We start from the raw sequence: 18,157 nt of genomic DNA on the forward strand, positions 1-18,157 counted from the left end.
TGTTGTAGCATGTGTCAGCACTTCGTTCCTTGTTATGGCTGAATAATATTCCATTGAATAGGCCACATTTTGTCTATCCATTCATCCATTGACAGACATTTGGGTTGTTTCTACCTTTTGGCTATTATGAATAATGCTGCTATGAACATTCATAAACAGATTTTTGTGTGGGTGTATGTTTTTATTTCTCTTGGTTAGATATCTAGAAGTGAAATTACTGGGTCATATGGTAACTTTATGTTTAACATTTTGAGGAACAGCCAAACTGTTTTCTAAAGTGGTTGCATCATTTGACATTCCCACCAGCAATGTACAAGTATTCTAATTTCTCCACATCTTCCGCAATACTTGTTATTGTATTTTTCATTATAGCCATCCTGATGGGTGGAAGGTGGAAGCTTGTTGTTTTGATATGCACTTTCCTAATGGCTAATGATGTCCAGTAGCTTTTCATGTGCTTATTGACCATTTATATATCTTCTTCAGAGAAATGTATGTTCAGATCCTTTACCCATTTAAAAAATGAGTTGTTTACCTTTTTATTATTGAGTTGTAGAAGTTCTTTATATATTCTGGATACATGTCCTTTATCAGATATATGATTTGCAAATAATTTATCCCATTCTGTGGGTTGTCTTTTCATTTTCTTGATGGTGTTCTAGGAAGCACTAAAGTTTTAAAGTTTTATGAAATCCAACATATCAAATTTCTCTTTAATCACTTGTGCTTTTGGTGTTGTATCTAAGAAATCTCCAAGGGCTCCTTATATATCCCAAAGTTTGGGAACCAGAGGCCTCTGAAGACATACTTTATTTTTATTTTTTCATTAATATATTTTAAATGTTTTATTGGGTTAGGCCCTGGTCCTATAATGGTAAATAAAAGATAGGGTTCCTATTATCATGGAATTTATGTCTACAAGTGGATGTATACTATAAACAAATACACAGAAAAAAGATATATATATAATAAATTGGGATATATTTTATATTGGGGATCTGAGAGAGAGCAGAGGTTAGAAAATGTCATTTAGATTGGTCAGGGAGGACATTTAAGCTGAGTTGTCAAGGGTAAAAAGGATTCAGTGTGTGAAGAGTGAGGGAATAATATTCTATGTGGAACATGCAATATACTTCCCAGTTTTGCTTTGACTAGTTTTATGTGAACTGCTGTACTGAAAAGATATTTTATATCAACAATGTCTCATCATGTGTAGATTCTTCAACCAGCACTTAGGATTCATTCGGATGAGGCCTCGCATTATCTTAGTTCAGAAGTCTTTGGGGGGGACCCCAAAGGAAATGGCTTATGAAACTGATTTGGGAGAAGAAAATTATTATATATCTTTTGTTTAAAAAAATTAATCCTTGCACAAAACCAACGTCATGTTTTCACACGACTGTCATCTGCAGTATAGATGTATAGATGACATCTATACAGTATCATCTATACAGTGATATATAGTAAAATAATTAATATTTTTTCTGTTTTCTCTGTGTCTGACTGAATACTGCTCAAGACTAGCTTTAGAAGAAGAAAACAATTTTGAGAGCAATTGAAAAAATGCATTTGTTGGCAGCAATTTCTATCCTTGAATGCACAGTAAGTTCTGAGCTTATGAGCTATGGGAAGAAAAGCCTTTGTGATAAATAATATATTTGATAATGAGCAGCAGGAGAAAAAAAAATGTTTTCAATTGAAGAGTTCAAAATGAAATAGAATAAGTCTGGGAAGGACCTCTCTTGCATCATGGGTGGATATGGAGCTGAAAGAGCCATAATTGTTTTTGATTCTCATTCTCTCATGCCAGTCTATGGCATATGTTAACAGACCTTTCTTGAATACCAGCTTTCAAAAGGGTTTAGTTCTCTATGGCATTGGGTGACTTACTTACATTCTCTCATTTCACCTTTTTAACTCTACAGTAGGCAGGTGTGAGTATGCCTATTTTATATATGAATAGGCTGAGATTCAGAAAGGTTAAATAACTCCCCCAGGGTCACAAAGCTTCGCCAGTGTCTGAGTCAATGCAAATTAAAAAAATAAACAGGGATTTCAGAATAAAAGTCTAAAATATGCTCTAGAACAGACTGCTTCAAGCTCCTTCAAACATCTGGCTTGCTGGTGACCTAGACTCTGAGAGGAGTTTCAGTTTCCAGTTTTTGACCAAATAGAGCATCTGTCCCATAGGAATATTAAGGCATCCATTTACTTTTTGTGTCCCCATTATCCCATTTGTCCCTGAAGACAAGCTGGGTGTTTGGCAGGTGCTAGATAGTAAATTATCATTCTAAATGGTACCTCAGGGTCCTAATAATAATAAGGAAGCAGCTCCCAAAGTGCCAATCTGTAGACAAGGGAATAACTAATGCATTTATCAAAGTAGATGGATTTCAGAGGAATTTGAATCCTGCTCTGGGCATAGCATCAGTTTTTGCTGGAGTTCGGTGAACGGGGCTTTATAACTTCTTACCCGATTCTTTTGCTGCCCCATTTCTCTCCCTTCGTTTTTAAAGCAATTCTATTGTTTGCTTCAACTTTTCGTCCCCTTATTGAGGCTGCTGCACAGAAAACGCAGGAGGCTAGGGATGGTATAGAACGTGGGTAGTGAGGAAGGGGGGAAGAAAAACCAATATGGGAAGGAAGTGTTCTGTCCTCTGAACTGGCAGCACCCTGGTTTGTGTATTGTAATTACTGCTCCCCAGCCTTTTGGCTCAGAGGGAGAGTAGAGTAGCATCGTAAAGATCTGTTTACATCCACCCTCCCACTCCCAGGGGCTGTGGGTTCCTCAAAGGCTGGCTTCGCGGGTTGATTCACTGTGATATTCCCAGGGCGCAGGACACTGCCTGGCACCAGGCAGACGCTCAGGCACGTTGGCTACGTGAATGAAAGGTGAGCAGGAAAGGCAATGCCAGGAGGAGTCCACGGCGAGATTGGAGGAGGAGAACGGGACTGTGCGGAGCCTACAGGAAGAATCCGAAAGTATAAGTGTGATGGAGAGACAAATGTTAAAGGGGACGTCCGAACGGCTGGAACTGGGACGGAGGAACGGGATCGGGGAAGGCCCGAGGAGGGACCACAAAGGTTTACGGGAGAGAAGTGGTGCGAGCCGAGAGGGTAGAGGCGAGACAAAGAGCCGCAGCTGAGGCCGATCGTGGGAAGAAATGGAAAAGTGGCCGGGAGGGAGGGCAGACGCGAAGGAAGGGGCGTGAGGGATGGGAAGCGGCGGCGCCCGGGCGGGGAGGAGAGGCGGCGCGCGGGGCTCGGGTGGGGCGGTGCGGGGCGCGGGGGGACTGGGGTGGCCAGCGGGCGGAGGGGCCGGGACGGCGGAGGAGGGGCGGGCGGCGCGGGCGGAGGAGGGGCGCGAGCGCCGCAAAGTTACTTGGCCTGCGCCCGGGCAGGGTCCGCGTGCTGGTGGCGGGGCAGCGGGAGGAGCGAAGCGGGGCTCGGCGGGGTGAAACCCGAAACCTCCGGTCCCCGAGCGCGGCCGGGAGGAAGGAAGCGGCGGCGGCGGCCGAGGCGGGGAGGCGGCCAGGCGGGGCCCTGAGCTGCCGCGGCGTCGGCTCCCGGGTGAGCACCGGCGGGGGCGGGCGGGGAGGGGGGCGCTGGCAGGGTTGGAGCGTGGCCGAGTTCATTGTGCCGGGCGGGAGGGCGCGAGGGCGCGAGGGCGCAGGCCCGGCGGGGTCTCTGCGCCCCCTTCCCCCACGCCTCCCCGCCCCCACGGCGCGTTTCTTCTCTGCGCGCCCCCTTGGAGGTAGGGGACTGTCCTCCCGGGCGCACTCCGCCTTGCTTCGGGGAGCCGGGGCTCTTTGTGGGAAGATCTTGGGGGCGCGCCCCTCCCCTCCTCCCCTGCGGCCGGGGGCTTCTGAGAGGCCCTTCCCACTAGCCCGCCCCCCTTTTCCGGCGCCGCCCGAAGCCCTATTCTGAGACCCCCGGAAAAGGAAGACCTACGTGCGGGCCCGCGAGCGGGCTGATAGGGGTCGTACCCCCTCGGGCCGAGGGGCTATACGCCCCGCTCCGGGACAGGTGTGGGGGGCAAAGCGGCCTCGACCCTCAGCTGAAATCCGTGAGGACCAGGTGAGCTACATCCTTTCTGTCGGGGCTCAGGGCGCTGTCTCTCGAGCAGGGCGGAAGATGCGCCCAGAAGTCGCTCGGCCCACCTTGGCGCCGCCGGGTAGGCGTCTCTGTTCCTCAGGTCTTCGAGAGGGAGGTTCGGTTAGCTTTGGGGGCACTTGGTCCGCCTTCTGGGCCAGAGCTTAACTGCTGTGCAACCTTTTGACGAAGGCTTGTGGATGAGAATTGTCTGTTGGTTAACTGGGATGCTCTGGGGCGCTTCAGAAGGGTCTGCTTTCGAGTAACCACACAGTGGTGTGTTGGCATCACTTTATCTCACATCATTGAGACTATTTTTGTTTTTTATTGTACCTTTCGTCTGTTTTGCAACGTGCTTTCAAGAGCAGGTCATTTGATCCTCCTGCCTGTGAAGGTGGTGTGGTTTTGGAGGGAAAGGACTTCAGCTCCTTGATGTATCCAATTGGGATAATGATAACACCAGGCGAGGGAGGGGGGCTAGGGGGTGGTGGTGGAATGGGCATCACCGTGCCCCCTCCCCGTTCAGCCAGCGCAGATTCCGCCTAGCCTCTTCTTCCCCAGTGACCTGGACCTGGAAATGAGCTTCCGAGAGCTACTGCGTCGGTAAATACTAGGTGGCTTTCCCTCATAATCCCTCTTACTGCGGCCACCGAGACAGGTTAGGAAAGGCCTTTCCCAGGCCCCCAAAGCAGAGAGAGGAGGTGGGAGGTACCTCAGATCGTACAGACAGGGGTTCTTCATCCAGCTCTCTTTAACTGGGATCCAACCACCCATTTCAGTCACTTCTTCCACAGTGCCCCTCTTTTCCTGTCTTAGTCTACACTCATTTTATACTTCTAAGATGCTTCCAAGTACTTTTATATACACTTTAAAATCTCATTCACGTAAGAGCCCTGTGAAATGGCGTTAGCTGGTTTTACAGGTGAGGAAACTGAGACTCAAGAGAGAAGTGCTCTGCTCAGCAAGGAAGGAGCCCAGACTGAACTCAGGTCTTTTGACTTGGCAGTGCTTTTCACGTGGGCTCCATCACACAGGTGGCTCCTGGAGCTCAGGATGTTCTTTTGCCCTACGGCTCCAGCGCCGTGACGGGAAGAATAGAAACTTTTCCCAAGAAGGCCTGCTTGGCATTTAGAAACTAAGTCCAAGCCTCAGGTAGTCAAATCAGGCTCTTTGTGTCGCAGCCCTGTGCAGCGGGGGTCAGAAACGAGGCCTGGCCGCGTGATCAGAGGGGCGGCGTTCGTTATTTGGGTTCTGTGGAGGACGGAATGGGCTGAGCTGGAACTGATCTAAACGTCAGCCAAGGAGGTACAGTTCTGTGATGTAAACTCTGCTGCTGGGGCCCGTCAGGAAGCCTGCGTGCAGGAGGAGGGCTGTGCGGGGGGGCTGTGTGTAGAGCATGCCTTCCCATAAAGAGACAGGAGCAGGTGGGACAAGGTTCCAGCACACTGCTTGATCTGAATTTGGGGGGAAAGTGCAAACTTTCATGGAAGAAAGCTTCATGTTTGTAAAGTTGGCAACTAATTCAAAACATTTTTCGAAATGTGCCAGGTAACCAAATTATGTGTTCGGGCTGGTTGTGACCTGCAGACTGCCAGCTTGCAACCTTAGGAAGTACTTGCTGTCCTTCTGAGATGCAATAACGCATGACTGGAGGGGAGAAGTGGTGTCTTCTTGCTGTTTTTCTTGGAGAGCAAAAAACATCAACCAAGTTGGAGATAGCGCTCTGTGCTACCTGGAGTTTGGAAGAAGGATTGACCTGATGACTCAGGACTTCATTCATTCAGCCAGTACTAATCTCATCTGTGATTCTAGTCCTACACCAAGAGAGTGCTCACACTAGTTGTTATCTGTTTCGCTGGCCAGTTTATGTGCACAGCAGGGCAGAGGATGGCATTCATGGCAGATATGTTCAGGGAACGATGGGAGCATAAAGGAAGGAATTTTCAGTGTGGCCAGAGGTAAAACCTGGAAGTGTATTTGATTTGGGTTTGGGTTTGATTTATACTCAAGTAACAGGTAAGACCACACCGTATTAAGAGCACAGTCTGAAGTCAGCTAGCCTGCACCCAGCCCTGCCACTTACAAACCTGTGACCTTGGATAAATAATGGAAAGCATGCCAGGAATGTAGTAATTTTTCAAAAGTATAGTTATTATAAAAGATTTTTAAAATATAAAAATATATAGGAAAATAAAGTTCCCTCTACCTCACCTCAACTCCCTCTCTCCATCTGAAAGGTAACCACTGTACATGTATTATTTTCCAGGTCTTTTTCAATACAGAAATATATGCTCACCAAGTCTGGAAATACAGGTGAATATGAATACATAATATATAGTTTATTGATATTATATTGTAAAACATGATAAAAATATAATTTGCATTTCCAACTTTAGGACCAACCTTAGTATATTGGATATACCTTTAAAAATACATAAATGGGGATCATATATAATTATATGCTCTGTGACTTACTTTTTTGATTTAATAGTAAGACTTGGATGTCTTCCAATATCAATATCATAGATACACGTCATTCTTTTTAATGGCTACATAGTATTTCATAGTACAGATTCACTGTAACTCATTTAAACATTCTCCTACTGAGGGACTTTTAGATTGTTTCCAACTTCATCTATTATAAACAATTCTATAGTGAACATCCTTGTACATAAGTCTCTGTGTACTTGTAGAGTATTTCTGGATAAAAGTTACTCTTAGAAGTGGAGTTGGTGGGTCAAAGGGAATGTATATTTTAAACATTTATTTAAGCAGAATTCCCTTTGTGTATTGGGATCTGGAGACTGTACAGAAAAAGAGATTGAATTTGTTTAATTACTTACTTTACTTGTTTACAAGTAAACAAGGTTTACTTGTTTGGAGATAGGTAGTATGCATAAAGAATGACATTCAAAGGCTATAAAAGGTAACACCTCCCTCCTACCCTAGCCCTCTATTTCCCTTTTTGGGTACAACTAATTTTGCCAGTTTTTGTGTATTCTTCTAGAGACAGTCCATGAATCTATAGGCCAATTAAATGTATCTTCTGTTTTCTTCCTCTAAAAAAATAAATATGGTAGTATGCTAAATACCCCATTCTGCGTATGGAATTAAAAAAATTTAACCTATGTCTTGGAGACCATTCAATATCAAAGTTATGTGCACTTTAAGTGCTGATAGATTCTTCCAGGTCTACCCTTAAAACAACAACAACAACAAAAAAATCTTAATGGATTTACACTCCCTCAAATTGCCCAACAATTCCTTTAACAATTTTTCCATTGAATTGTTGGTGATTTCATCAATTTTTGAGGCTTTTTCTAAATTTTGGATTTTAATCCTTTTCTTGTTAATAAATCAAATATCTTGCCTTTTTTGTCTTCCCAGCTTTGCTTATTGTACCTTTGATTGTGCAGAAGTGTTTAATTTTTATGTGGTTAAATCTATAAGACTTTTCTCTATGGCTTCAAGTTTTCTGTTTTATTTAGGAAGTCCTCTCCTATCTCAAAATTAAATTTTCCTAAATTTTCTCTTTCCTCTCCATTCCTACTTTGCTTTTTTCATCTAAAAATATTTAAAATTAGGTCTTTTACTTTTCTTCAGTTTCCCTCCTTTCTGACACTGGGGAGGTCAAGGTTTGAATTTGCTGGTGAGCCTCTTTAGCCAATGTAGCATGTTTATTTCCTTCCATTTTTATAGTGACTTTTTTCACCAAGTCTTAAGGATGAGCTCTTCTCCAGGTGGGAGAATAGAGAGAGAAAGGACATTCTGGACAATGGAACCATTGTCAGGTACAAAGTCATGGAATTGGAGAACAGCAGTGCATACTTGGAGAACTGTGATTTATTCAGTATAGCTGAAGTGGAGAGTCCTGTAAATGAATAGATTCTGCAGATGCCAAAGAGTGATATGGCATGACCAGGTTTGTGTAGGGGATGATCAGTCTTGTAGCAGTGGGGAGGACAAATTGGAGTGAGGGTGAGATCAAAGACAAGAAGATGAGATAGAAACATCTGATTGTCATTCAGGGGAAAGATGGTGAGGCTCTGAGCTGGGGTAATGGCAGTGAGGACGAAGTTTTGAGTTAGGATTTAGTGGTGCACTAGATGTCTGTGATAGGGAATGGAACCAACCAACATTTATTGCTCTACATACATTATCTCATTGAATCCTAGCAATTCTGTATGAAAATCCAAAGCTCAGATATGTCCATTACTCTACCCAAGGTCACACAGAAAGTGTCATTCATGGCCTTAGCCCCATCAGGATTATCTGACAAGAGTGGTCTAGGATGTCCTAGGTTCTGTCTTGAGTGATTTGGGTGGGTGGTGATTTTTTTTCTAGGGTAGAGAAAAACATGAAGAATAGCATATTGAGATGATAGAAGCAGAGATGATGAATTCCATTTTGCACATGTTATATCTGAGGTACCTGGGTGTGACATATGGGGAAAAACATCTACTAGGTGGGTGGATATGAATCTGGAGCCCCCAAGAGTTGTCTAGGCTATAGATGGAGATTTTGGAGTCATCATTGTTTCGGTGAGTACGGACAGGGAGCACACAGAGAGATGAGGTATCAAATAGGACTCTTCTTCTGCAAGTGGTAGAAAATCCAGTTCAAATTGGCGTAAGCGAAAAGGAAAGTTATTGGCTCTTATCACTATAAAGCTCAAGAGTGTATTGGGCTTCAGGCATGGGTTCAGGGTTCAAATGATTCATCAGGACTTGTTTTCTTACCTCCCCTTGTCTCAGGCTCTCCTCTCGTGATGGCTAGGCGAAGCTGCAGGTTCAGATCCAATGGAGGGGGGAAGCTGTCTTTCTCCCAGTTATCCCAGCAACAGCCCTGTTACGTCTCATAAACTGATTTGGTCAGAGGGACTTGGAATGTGCTCTTGGCCAGGTGTCGATGGTGTGTCACATCCATGAAGGCACATGAACTCAGAGGAGGAAAAAGATGACTCTTCAGAGGAAACTCAGGGGCAACTACAGAGCAAGGGGAAGAGAAGGAAGGGAAATAAACAGTTAATTTCCTCTGCAGATGAGAAAGGAAGAAGTAGTGCCCCAGATGGCATCTTGGGAAACAGTAACACTTAGAGGACAGGATGATTCCAGGTAGATATAAGGCTGGTAGGGAACAAAGTGGGGAGAGGCAGGAGAGAGCCGGGTCAGGGGAGCCAAGGGAAGAGGGAGTCTTAGGAAAAAATGAAAGTTGTCAAAGGTGTCAGATGCTGGAGAGACCCCAAGGAAGGACCCGTTGGATTCGGCTAGGAGGTCATTGGTGACCTTGCCCTCAGCAAAGGTAGTCATTTATTTTAGACTTGACTGGGACTACTTTCTAGAGGGTTCATATTCCTACATGTATTCTGCATTCCCCACCCAGGCCTGGGGATGGCCAGGTAAGGGCAGAGGTGTCGTGATGGCAGTCAGGAAACTGGGGTTTGTCAGTAATTAGGTATATGACTATGTGTAACTCACTTCACCTCTTTGGACCTTCAAGTTTCATCATCTGTAAAATAACACAATTAGAATGAGTTACTTCTAAGGCCTCGTTTAGCTCTCAAATGTTGGGGATTAATGAACTTGATCCCCTCTCACCATCTCTATTACCACAGCCCTGGTCCAAGCCTTCATCTCTCACCTGGGCTGTAGCAGCAGCCTCCTGATTGGTGTCTCTGTCTCCATCTGCATGCTTGATCCCTGCAGTTCCTTCTTCACCCAGGAGCAGCGTAACCCTTCTAAAACATGAGTCAGATGCATCGCTCCGGGGGCCTCCGATCCCACGTGGAATCTAATCCACCCTCCTCACCACGGCCCACAGCACCCTGCATAATCCAGCCCCTCACCGTCTCCATGTCTGCCGTTCTCCTCTTCCCTCACTCCTCTCCAGCTTCATTGCTATTCCTTGGACATGCCGAACTCATTCTGGCTCAGGGCCTTTGTGAGGGCTCTTCCTCTGGCCTGAAATTCCCTTGCATCATTTTTGGTCTCAAATGTCAGCTCCTTGGAGAGACTTTGCTGACTCCTCACTCCCAGCCCACCCACCCATTCCCCCCACCTCTTTACCCTGTTTTACTTATTTTCATAGCATCCACCACTCTCTGGACTTATTTTACCTATTTATTGTCTATTTTTTTAGATTTTAATTTATTTTATCAAATTATTTCTTTCTTTTCATATTTTTTCCAGATTGATTGAGATACAATTGACATACAGCACTGTACAAGTTCAAGGTATACAGCATAATGATGTGACTTACACGTGTCATGAAATAATTATCACAATAAGTTTAGTGAACATCCACCATCTCATATGATTCAAAATAAAGAAATAGAAAAAAAATGTTTTTCTTTGCGATGAGAGCTCTTAGGATTTACTCTCAATAATTTTCATATGGCTGTGTTAATTATATTTATTATGTTGGACATTACATCCCTAGTATTAATCTTATAACCACAAGTTTCTACTATTTATTATTTATTTGTTTGCTGTCTGTGTCCCCTGCACCCTGAACGTAAGCTCCAGGAGAGGAGAGATTTTGGCGTCTTGTTCAGTGCTGTGTCCCAGCTGCAAAGTGGAGCTTGGGACCACATAGGTATTCATTAAACATTTTTTGGGGGTAGCTGAGTGAGGAATGAGAAGGGGGAAGTTAAGAGTGTCCAGGAACAAGTGGCAATGTGGTAAGGGAGGGAGGGGACATCCCGTATTCTTCAGGGCTGTATATGATGGCATCCGTCTCAGACATGGTCATCAGAAAAAAAATGTATTCAGAAGGAATACCACTTTAAGCCATTTAAAAATATTATTCTCAATTTTAGCAATATGAGCTTAATTAGTTTGCTGGGCTCTATGAGGATAATGAGTAAAACAAATAATTAAGGGTAAAACCAATTAGCATAGTAATCATTGTTTATCTTGTGATAGAAGTAATCATCTCGGTCTTAAGTCTCAGCATAGCTTCTGTCTCTTCTTGTCTCCTTGGAGCATCTATGTGAATTTGTTTATGGAGGGAGTTGTTTTATTTTTCTTGATCTGTTTATTAAGGATAAATAGTAAAACATAGAATGAATCCAATTACTCCTATAGAACAGGATTTCTCAACCTCAGCACCACTGACATATTGGGCTGCGTAATTCTTTGCTGGGGGTGAGCGGGAGGCTGCCCTGTGCATTATGGGACGTTTAGCAGCATCCTTGGCCTTAGATGCCAGTAGCATCCCCTGAGATGTGACAACCAAAGATGTCTCCAGAAATTGCCAGATATCCCTTGAGGTGGGAGTGGGGGCAAAACCGCCCCTCTTTGAGAACCACTGATGGAGGATATTGGGGTAGTGACTGAGTCTGATTGTTATCTAGAGTCTTCTGATTGGACATTTTCCGACCCTCCCAGCCATCCTGATTCCCTCTCTAGGTTTAAAAAATGAGATTTGCTCTTTCAGGGTAGGGGTTGTGGGCATGGAAAGTCAGTTCCCCTCATCGCGGATGGAGGTAAATTAAAATCGCACGTTTCTCAGTCAGCTGGTCACGTTTCTCAGGCAGCGAGCACCTGCCTTACTGGTTACCAAGCAGCACAGTTCTGAGCTCAGCGCTTTTCTGCGGTGACGGAGCTCTCAGGCCCCGAGCCCCCGAGTGGAGTCAGAGATGCTTCCATTTTGCAGTCTCTTGCAATGCAGCTTTTCTCTCCTCTGTTTTATCCACTTAAGTGGTCAAATGAAACCTCTTTGGTTTTAATTAAAATTTGAAGGGGAAAAGAGAATTGAGTTTTCTTTCCATGTCTTAAATAACTTTCTTGAACAGTTGTTGAGTTTTATCTCCCGACAGCCACTCCACTAGCTGCTTTCACACGTGTTACTTCATGTATTCCCCGTGATAATTATGTGAAGTAGGTTCATTCCACTCTCTCGTTCCTCTCGGAGAAATTGAGGCTCAGAGAGGTTAGGACATAACACACAGTCACATGAAATTCAAACCTAGGTTCAGTCCAGATTCCGAAAAGCATGTTCTTTCTATTGACTATCAGATCAAAGTAGATATCAATGAGTAGGGGGAATATAAAATATTTATTTTCTCCCACATGCAAAGTGCTGTTGGGAATTCAAAGGGGAAACTGAGGAAGAATTTATAATCCATCTGCAGGGGAAAGCATCCTCACCTAAAATAAAAACGTGTGCTAAGACATGCGTGTCTGAAAAGATAATATATAAGAAGAACTAGATATAAGGTGTGGTCAGGGTCATTGTGGGGATGGAATGTTCCAGAAAGGCTTCTTGAGACTTTTGCTCTTAAGGTAGATGTAAGGGCCTGCAGCCAGATGTTATTCATATAAGTGTCAACAAGGGGGTAGGTGGCCTGGGCTTATGATAGTGGTCTCCAAGCTCTGCCAGGCTATGTGGGTCCACCTGCCCTTTCAGTATCACTTCAGTTGGAGAAAAGAAAATGCTTAATTTCAGAAAGCTGCTGTGAATCAATAACAATGTAAAAAATGAATTCAAATTTTATTGACCACAACAGCATATACAGACATTTGAAGAAGAATAGTTCACATATGTGTGAGACATCATTTATTTGGTCTACAAACAGTAACTGCCAACTGGAGTTTGGGAATGCCTGACTTAGAGGATGTGTGATAGGATAGTTTATAGAGGAAATAAAAGTAAGAGGGAAGCAAGGTAGCTGAGAAATAGTAATACTCTACCTTGTTATGCAGGCCTGTGCAAATATCTTCTGCAAGTATAGCTATAGTCTCTTCAAAATTCATATTTTTTAGACTTAGCCTTTTGGAAAATTCTAATGTCAGTCCTTCAGTATATAACATATTTGTCTGCACTTACATATCTGTCTTTCTGGTGGTATAAAATCCAATAGGACTCGACAATCTTGCTTTTAAATTCAGAGTTTTCCTCTTACCACTTAAAAAAATATTAAAGTTAAATGGAGAGCTCTGAGCTGTTTCAAGCGTCGTTGTTTTTCTGGAAAGTGCCACAGTTACTCACTTGAGCCATATAAATACAGTTAGCATGTCACTTATCTGGCAGAGTGCTGAGAAGTAGAAAATCAACCCTCCCCAAAGGTGCAGGAGGAGATGACATCTGTACGACAGAAGCCATACCTGGAGAACTTTGCACTGAAGCCCCCCCTCAGGATATCAGCCCCTACTTTACATAGACCTTTCCTTAGCTTGGCAAGGAAAACTACAGAGTAAACAGAGTAAATATACTTTGTATAGGGAAAAGGGCCACCAAAGGTTGAAACAAGTTGCAGAGAAAGTTTCAAAAAGAAATAATATGCAAGGCACACTTGGTACAATAGGAAATAACATTACCCTTATCCAACTTGAGGGAATCACTGTGTTTCAAATCATGTAATAAAGTCTCACAGTGATAACCCACCAGCTGAGTGGGAAGCTGAACAGTCTTCTCTAAGATTTTAAATGAAAGCAATTACATTACCACTGATCTGTAAGGTCAAAATTTCATTTATCTTGGCATTTAATGACCTTGAGTCATCATGAAAATCGTTATGTTTTGTATACTTTGTTTTAAAATATAGGGAAATGTATGATGGATATTCATGAATTTTGCCTAAAGGCTTGAAACAGAAAGTTTTGATGTTTTAAGGTGATAAAGCCCCACCAATTCATAAAACTCGCCTATCCAGAATGAGGCATTTCGAAGGATTAGCTTGGGTTTTAGTGCAGTTTTGGAGGGGAAGTTGTTACTGGAGGCCCTCTCTTTTTCTTTTTTTTTTTTAATTGAAGTGTAGTTGATTTATAATATTGTGTTAGTTTCAGATGTACAGCAAAGTGATTCAGTTATACATATATCAATATATGTATATTCAAATTCTTTTCCATTATAGGTTATTACAAGATATTGAATATAGTTCCCTATGCTATACAGTAAATCCTTGCTGTTTATTTTATATATAGTGGTGTGTATTTGTTAATCCCATACTCCTAATTTATCCCTCCCCTCCTCTTTCCCCTTTGGTAACCATAAGTTTGTTTTCTATATCTGTGAGTCTGTTTTATAAATAAGTTCATTTGTATTATTTTTTTTAGATTCCACATGTAAGTGATATCATATAATAGTTGTCTTTTTCTGTCTGGCTTACTTCGCTCAGTATGATCATCTCTAGGTCCATCCATGTTGCTGCAAATGACAATGTTTCATTCTTTTTTTATGGAGGCCCTCTCTTTCTAATGATTAGAATCTTTGTATATAGAGTTATCATGGAAAAGGGTGACTAAGTTAGGGTTATGGGGTTGTTTGCACCTTAGGGTCAAGGGGAATGCAGCAGGGGTAGATGGGAGGAGGGGATGGGTGGATAAATGGAGACCCTATAGCACCAATCCGTACCAGCAATTTTTTTTTTGCACCATAATATTTATGCACAGCACGGTTTGCCTTCCTCAGCATCTCTTCTCACCTTTGACCTAAGTGTCAAGTTAGGATAGCTTTCACAGCATGTAAAGGAAACCCTACTCCAAGGACTTAACCAGTAAGGGGTTGACTAGCCGTGGCTGGGCACAGTGGCTTTACAACTCAGTAGGTGATTTGGGCTACTTTAGTCTTTCTGCTCTGCGTTGCATGGGACATCCAGTCACATGGTCAAAAGATGGCTGCTTCACCTTCAAGCATTGGGTTTGAGTTCTAGTCAGGAGAAAGGGAGAGGGAAAAGGGCAGAAGCCACAGCTTGAGTCTGTGTCTTTTTGTCAGGAAATGGATAGCTTTCCGCCACCTTGTAGACTTCTGTTGACTGGAACTGGATCTAATGGCCACCCAAGCTCTGTGCAAGTGAGTTTATTTTTGTAGGTGCATTTGATGTCCCACATCAAGTCAGGGTTCTGTTGATAAGGGAAAGGGGAGAATGGATATTGACTGGATAATGAATAGTTTAATAGTTTATTAGTTTAATAGTTTGCTACATCTGCAAAAATAATTCTCTGAAGGCAAGAAATGCCTAGTGTGCCAAGATGTTCAGTGTCCCATTTTTTATACATATATTCACTTATTTATCACAAATACTGGGCACCTACTGTTTGCCAGGCACTGTTCTAAATGCTGACCCCAAACTTTACAGGCCCAAAATTTCTCAATTTCAGGGAGCCTACAGTCCGGTGAAAGGGAAAGACATTAACAAGATAAATAAGTACACACATATGCACTAAAGAGAAAAAGTAAAAAAGGGAATGGGTCCATGAAGTACGGGGTATGAAATGCTAGGTAGTGTGAACTGGGAAGGCTTTGCTGAAAAGGTGATATAAATTAAGGCCTAAAGGAAATGAGAGAGAAACCTACAAAGATATGTGAGGTAAAGCCATTCTAGGCATAGGAAACAGCAAGTGCAAAGGCCCTGAGGTAGACACATGCTTGATGCGTTTGAGAAATAGTGAGGAGGCCAGTGTCATCGGAATGGCAGTAAAAAGGTAATTTTTATTATAAGTTGGACCAGTGATGGAGAGCCAGATCATGTAGGAAGCTGCAGGGCTTATTCTGAGTGACATGAGAATCCTTTTGGAGTTTTGAGTGAAGCAGTGACTTGTTCATGTGTTTTGACCTCTGTTTTAACCAGCTCACTCTGGTTGATGCGTTGAGGAGGGGGGCAATGGCAGATGCAGGTAGACTAGTGAGAAAGCTATTCTAAGAACCCAGAGAAGACATAATGTAGCGTGGACCACAGTGATGGTAGCAGAGATAGTAAGACATAGTTGAATTCTAGACACATTTCAAAAGCAGAGCCAGTAGATTTGCTAATGGACCAGATAGGGGATGTGAGAGCAAGTGAGGAGTCAGGAGTGACTCCAAAGTTAGGGTCTGAGCAACTGGAAGGATGGGGGTACCGTAACACGAGATGAAGAGATATGGGAAGAGCAGGTTTGAGAGGCAAAGGACTTGAAGTCTGGTTTTGGACATGTTAGGCTTGTGGTGCCCATGCCATCCAAGCGGAGATGTTGAGTAGCCAGTTGGGAGCTCCAGGGAATGGCACTGGCTTCTCTGCCTGAGCACGGCCTCCTAACCAGACCCTTGGTCCAGTTGCCCCGTGAATCACCACAGCCACTTCTGGCATCAGCGCCAGGTAGACTTAGAACAGCCTAGGGCAGGTCTGACCTGGTCCAACCCAGCTTTGCCTTTGGGATTTGCTGGGATCCCAGTTCCAGGCAGGCTGGCCATGGGCCAGTGTCTTTGGAGGTGGAGGCTTTTCTGAGCCTGCCTTGGGAAAGCTGGCGTTTCTGCTCTTCTCCCACCCAGGGGAGTAGCGTGGTCCAGGCTGGGTATCCAGTGGCTGGCAAAGGAAAGATAGCTGCCTCGCGTGCAGCTGGGAAAGCTATTTCTGTAGTGAGATCCTGCCCGACCTTCAGGCTGCTAAGGCCTCCCCAGAGAGCTGTGGTCAGCCCGCCACTGCTTTCTCTCCCTTTCCCTAAAGAGCTTTTCTGTTGGGGCTTAAGACTCTCCCCTGAGGGAGTTGTCTTCATCATGACTTCAGCCGGTATTTTGTGGGTTTTCTGGGAGGCCGAAGTGGCCCCTCCCCATCGGTGTTCACCGGGAAACACAAGGGCAGTGATGGCCGCTTTCAGTGTCGCTGGGGGAGACCTGGGAGAGAGGCCAGTGGCCCTTTGAAAAAAAGTCGACAGTCCAACTTGGCTTAGTACTGAGTGTTCCTCACATTCTACGACAAAAACTGCACCAGAGGAGTTTGATGAACAAAAAGTTGAGTTTTGCTTTACCATGTCATCTGGGGACAGTGCACCGCGATGAATCATTTTACTCAGTGGGTTTACCTTGGAAGTCACTGCCGGACTAGTCCCTAGTGAGGAATAATCCAGGGCAGACGCAGCCTGTGTTTCCTCATCCGTTGCAGGAAAAGGTTACTCTACGTGCCGTCTGAGGTTCTTCTCTTCTTCATCAACGGGTGAGATGCCGTGAAGTCAGCTGACTTGCCTCATTTCATGACTCTCCAAACCCTGTGGGGAGAGAAGGTAAAGAGAAGGTACCCTGGTATATTTTTCCAACTTTTTTAAAATTGCTGTAAAATATACCTAACATAAAATTTACCACCTGAGCCATTTTTAAGCGCACAGTTCAGTGGTATTAATACACTTATATGGTGCAATCATTACCACCATGCATCTCCAGAATTCTTTTCACCTTGCGAAACTAAACCCATTAAACAGCTCCCCCTGTCCCCCTCCCACCAGGCCCTGGCAACCACCATTCAACTTTCCATCTCTATGATTTTGACTACTTGTAAGTACCTCATATAAGTAGAATCATACAATATTTGTCTTTTTGGGGCTGGCTTATTTCACTTTCACATAATGTCCTCAAAGTTCATCCATGTTGTAGCATATGTCAGAATTTCCTTCCTTTTTAAGGCTGAATAATATTCTTTTATATGGATATACCATATTTTGCTTATCAGTTCATCAGTCAATGCACCCTTGGGTGGCTTTCATGTTTTAGCTACTGTGAATAATGCCACTATGCACATGGTATACAAATAGCTGTTTGAGATCTTGCTGTCAATTATTTTGGGTATATAACCAGAAGCGGAATTGCTGGATCATATGATAGTTCTATGTTTAATTTTTTGATAAACTGCTGTACTGTTTTCCACAATGGCTGTACTATTTTACATTCCTACCAACAGTGTACAAGGGTACCAGTTTCTCCACATCTTCACCAACACTTATTATTTTCTGGGTTTTGGTTTTTGTTTTGGACAGTAGCCATCCTAATGAGTGTGAGGTGCTATCTCATTGTAGTTTTGATTTACTTTTTCCTAATCATCATTGATGTTGGGCATCTTTTCATGTGCTTATTGGCCATTTGTATATCTTTTTTGGATGTGGGTTGTTGTTTGTTGTTGTTGTTGAATTTTAGGAGTTCTCAATATATTCTGAACACTGATTTCTAGTCATATATATGATTTGCAAATATTTTCTCTCAATCTGTGGGTTGCTTTTCTACTCTGTTCATGGTATCTTTTGATGCACAAATTTTAAAAATTTTCATGAAGTCCAGTTGGTCAGTTTTTTCTTTTGTGCCTGTGCCTTTGGTGTCATAT

General features: G+C 43.5%; 1 protein-coding gene across 4 annotated transcripts in view; it reads left to right on the forward strand.

The window, feature by feature from the left end:
- The first annotated feature begins 2,831 nt into the window (after positions 1-2,831).
- The window catches only part of GPR161 (G protein-coupled receptor 161), a 47,270-nt gene continuing 31,944 nt past the window's right edge, over positions 2,832-18,157 (forward strand). For 2 of the 4 annotated variants that reach the window (XM_061185752.1, XM_061185754.1), the window contains exon 1: positions 2,832-2,892. In XM_061185752.1, coding sequence (XP_061041735.1) covers positions 2,886-2,892 — 7 coding nt within the window. In that variant the 5' untranslated portion in view covers positions 2,832-2,885. Of the gene's footprint in view, positions 2,893-3,091; positions 3,103-3,967; positions 4,078-18,157 lie in introns of those variants that run through there. The other 2 variants (XM_061185757.1, XM_061185756.1) reach the window with 2 other exon arrangements.

The sequence above is a fragment of the Eubalaena glacialis genome, chromosome 3 (assembly GCF_028564815.1).
Source record: "Eubalaena glacialis isolate mEubGla1 chromosome 3, mEubGla1.1.hap2.+ XY, whole genome shotgun sequence".
Lineage (NCBI taxonomy): Eukaryota > Metazoa > Chordata > Mammalia > Artiodactyla > Balaenidae > Eubalaena > Eubalaena glacialis.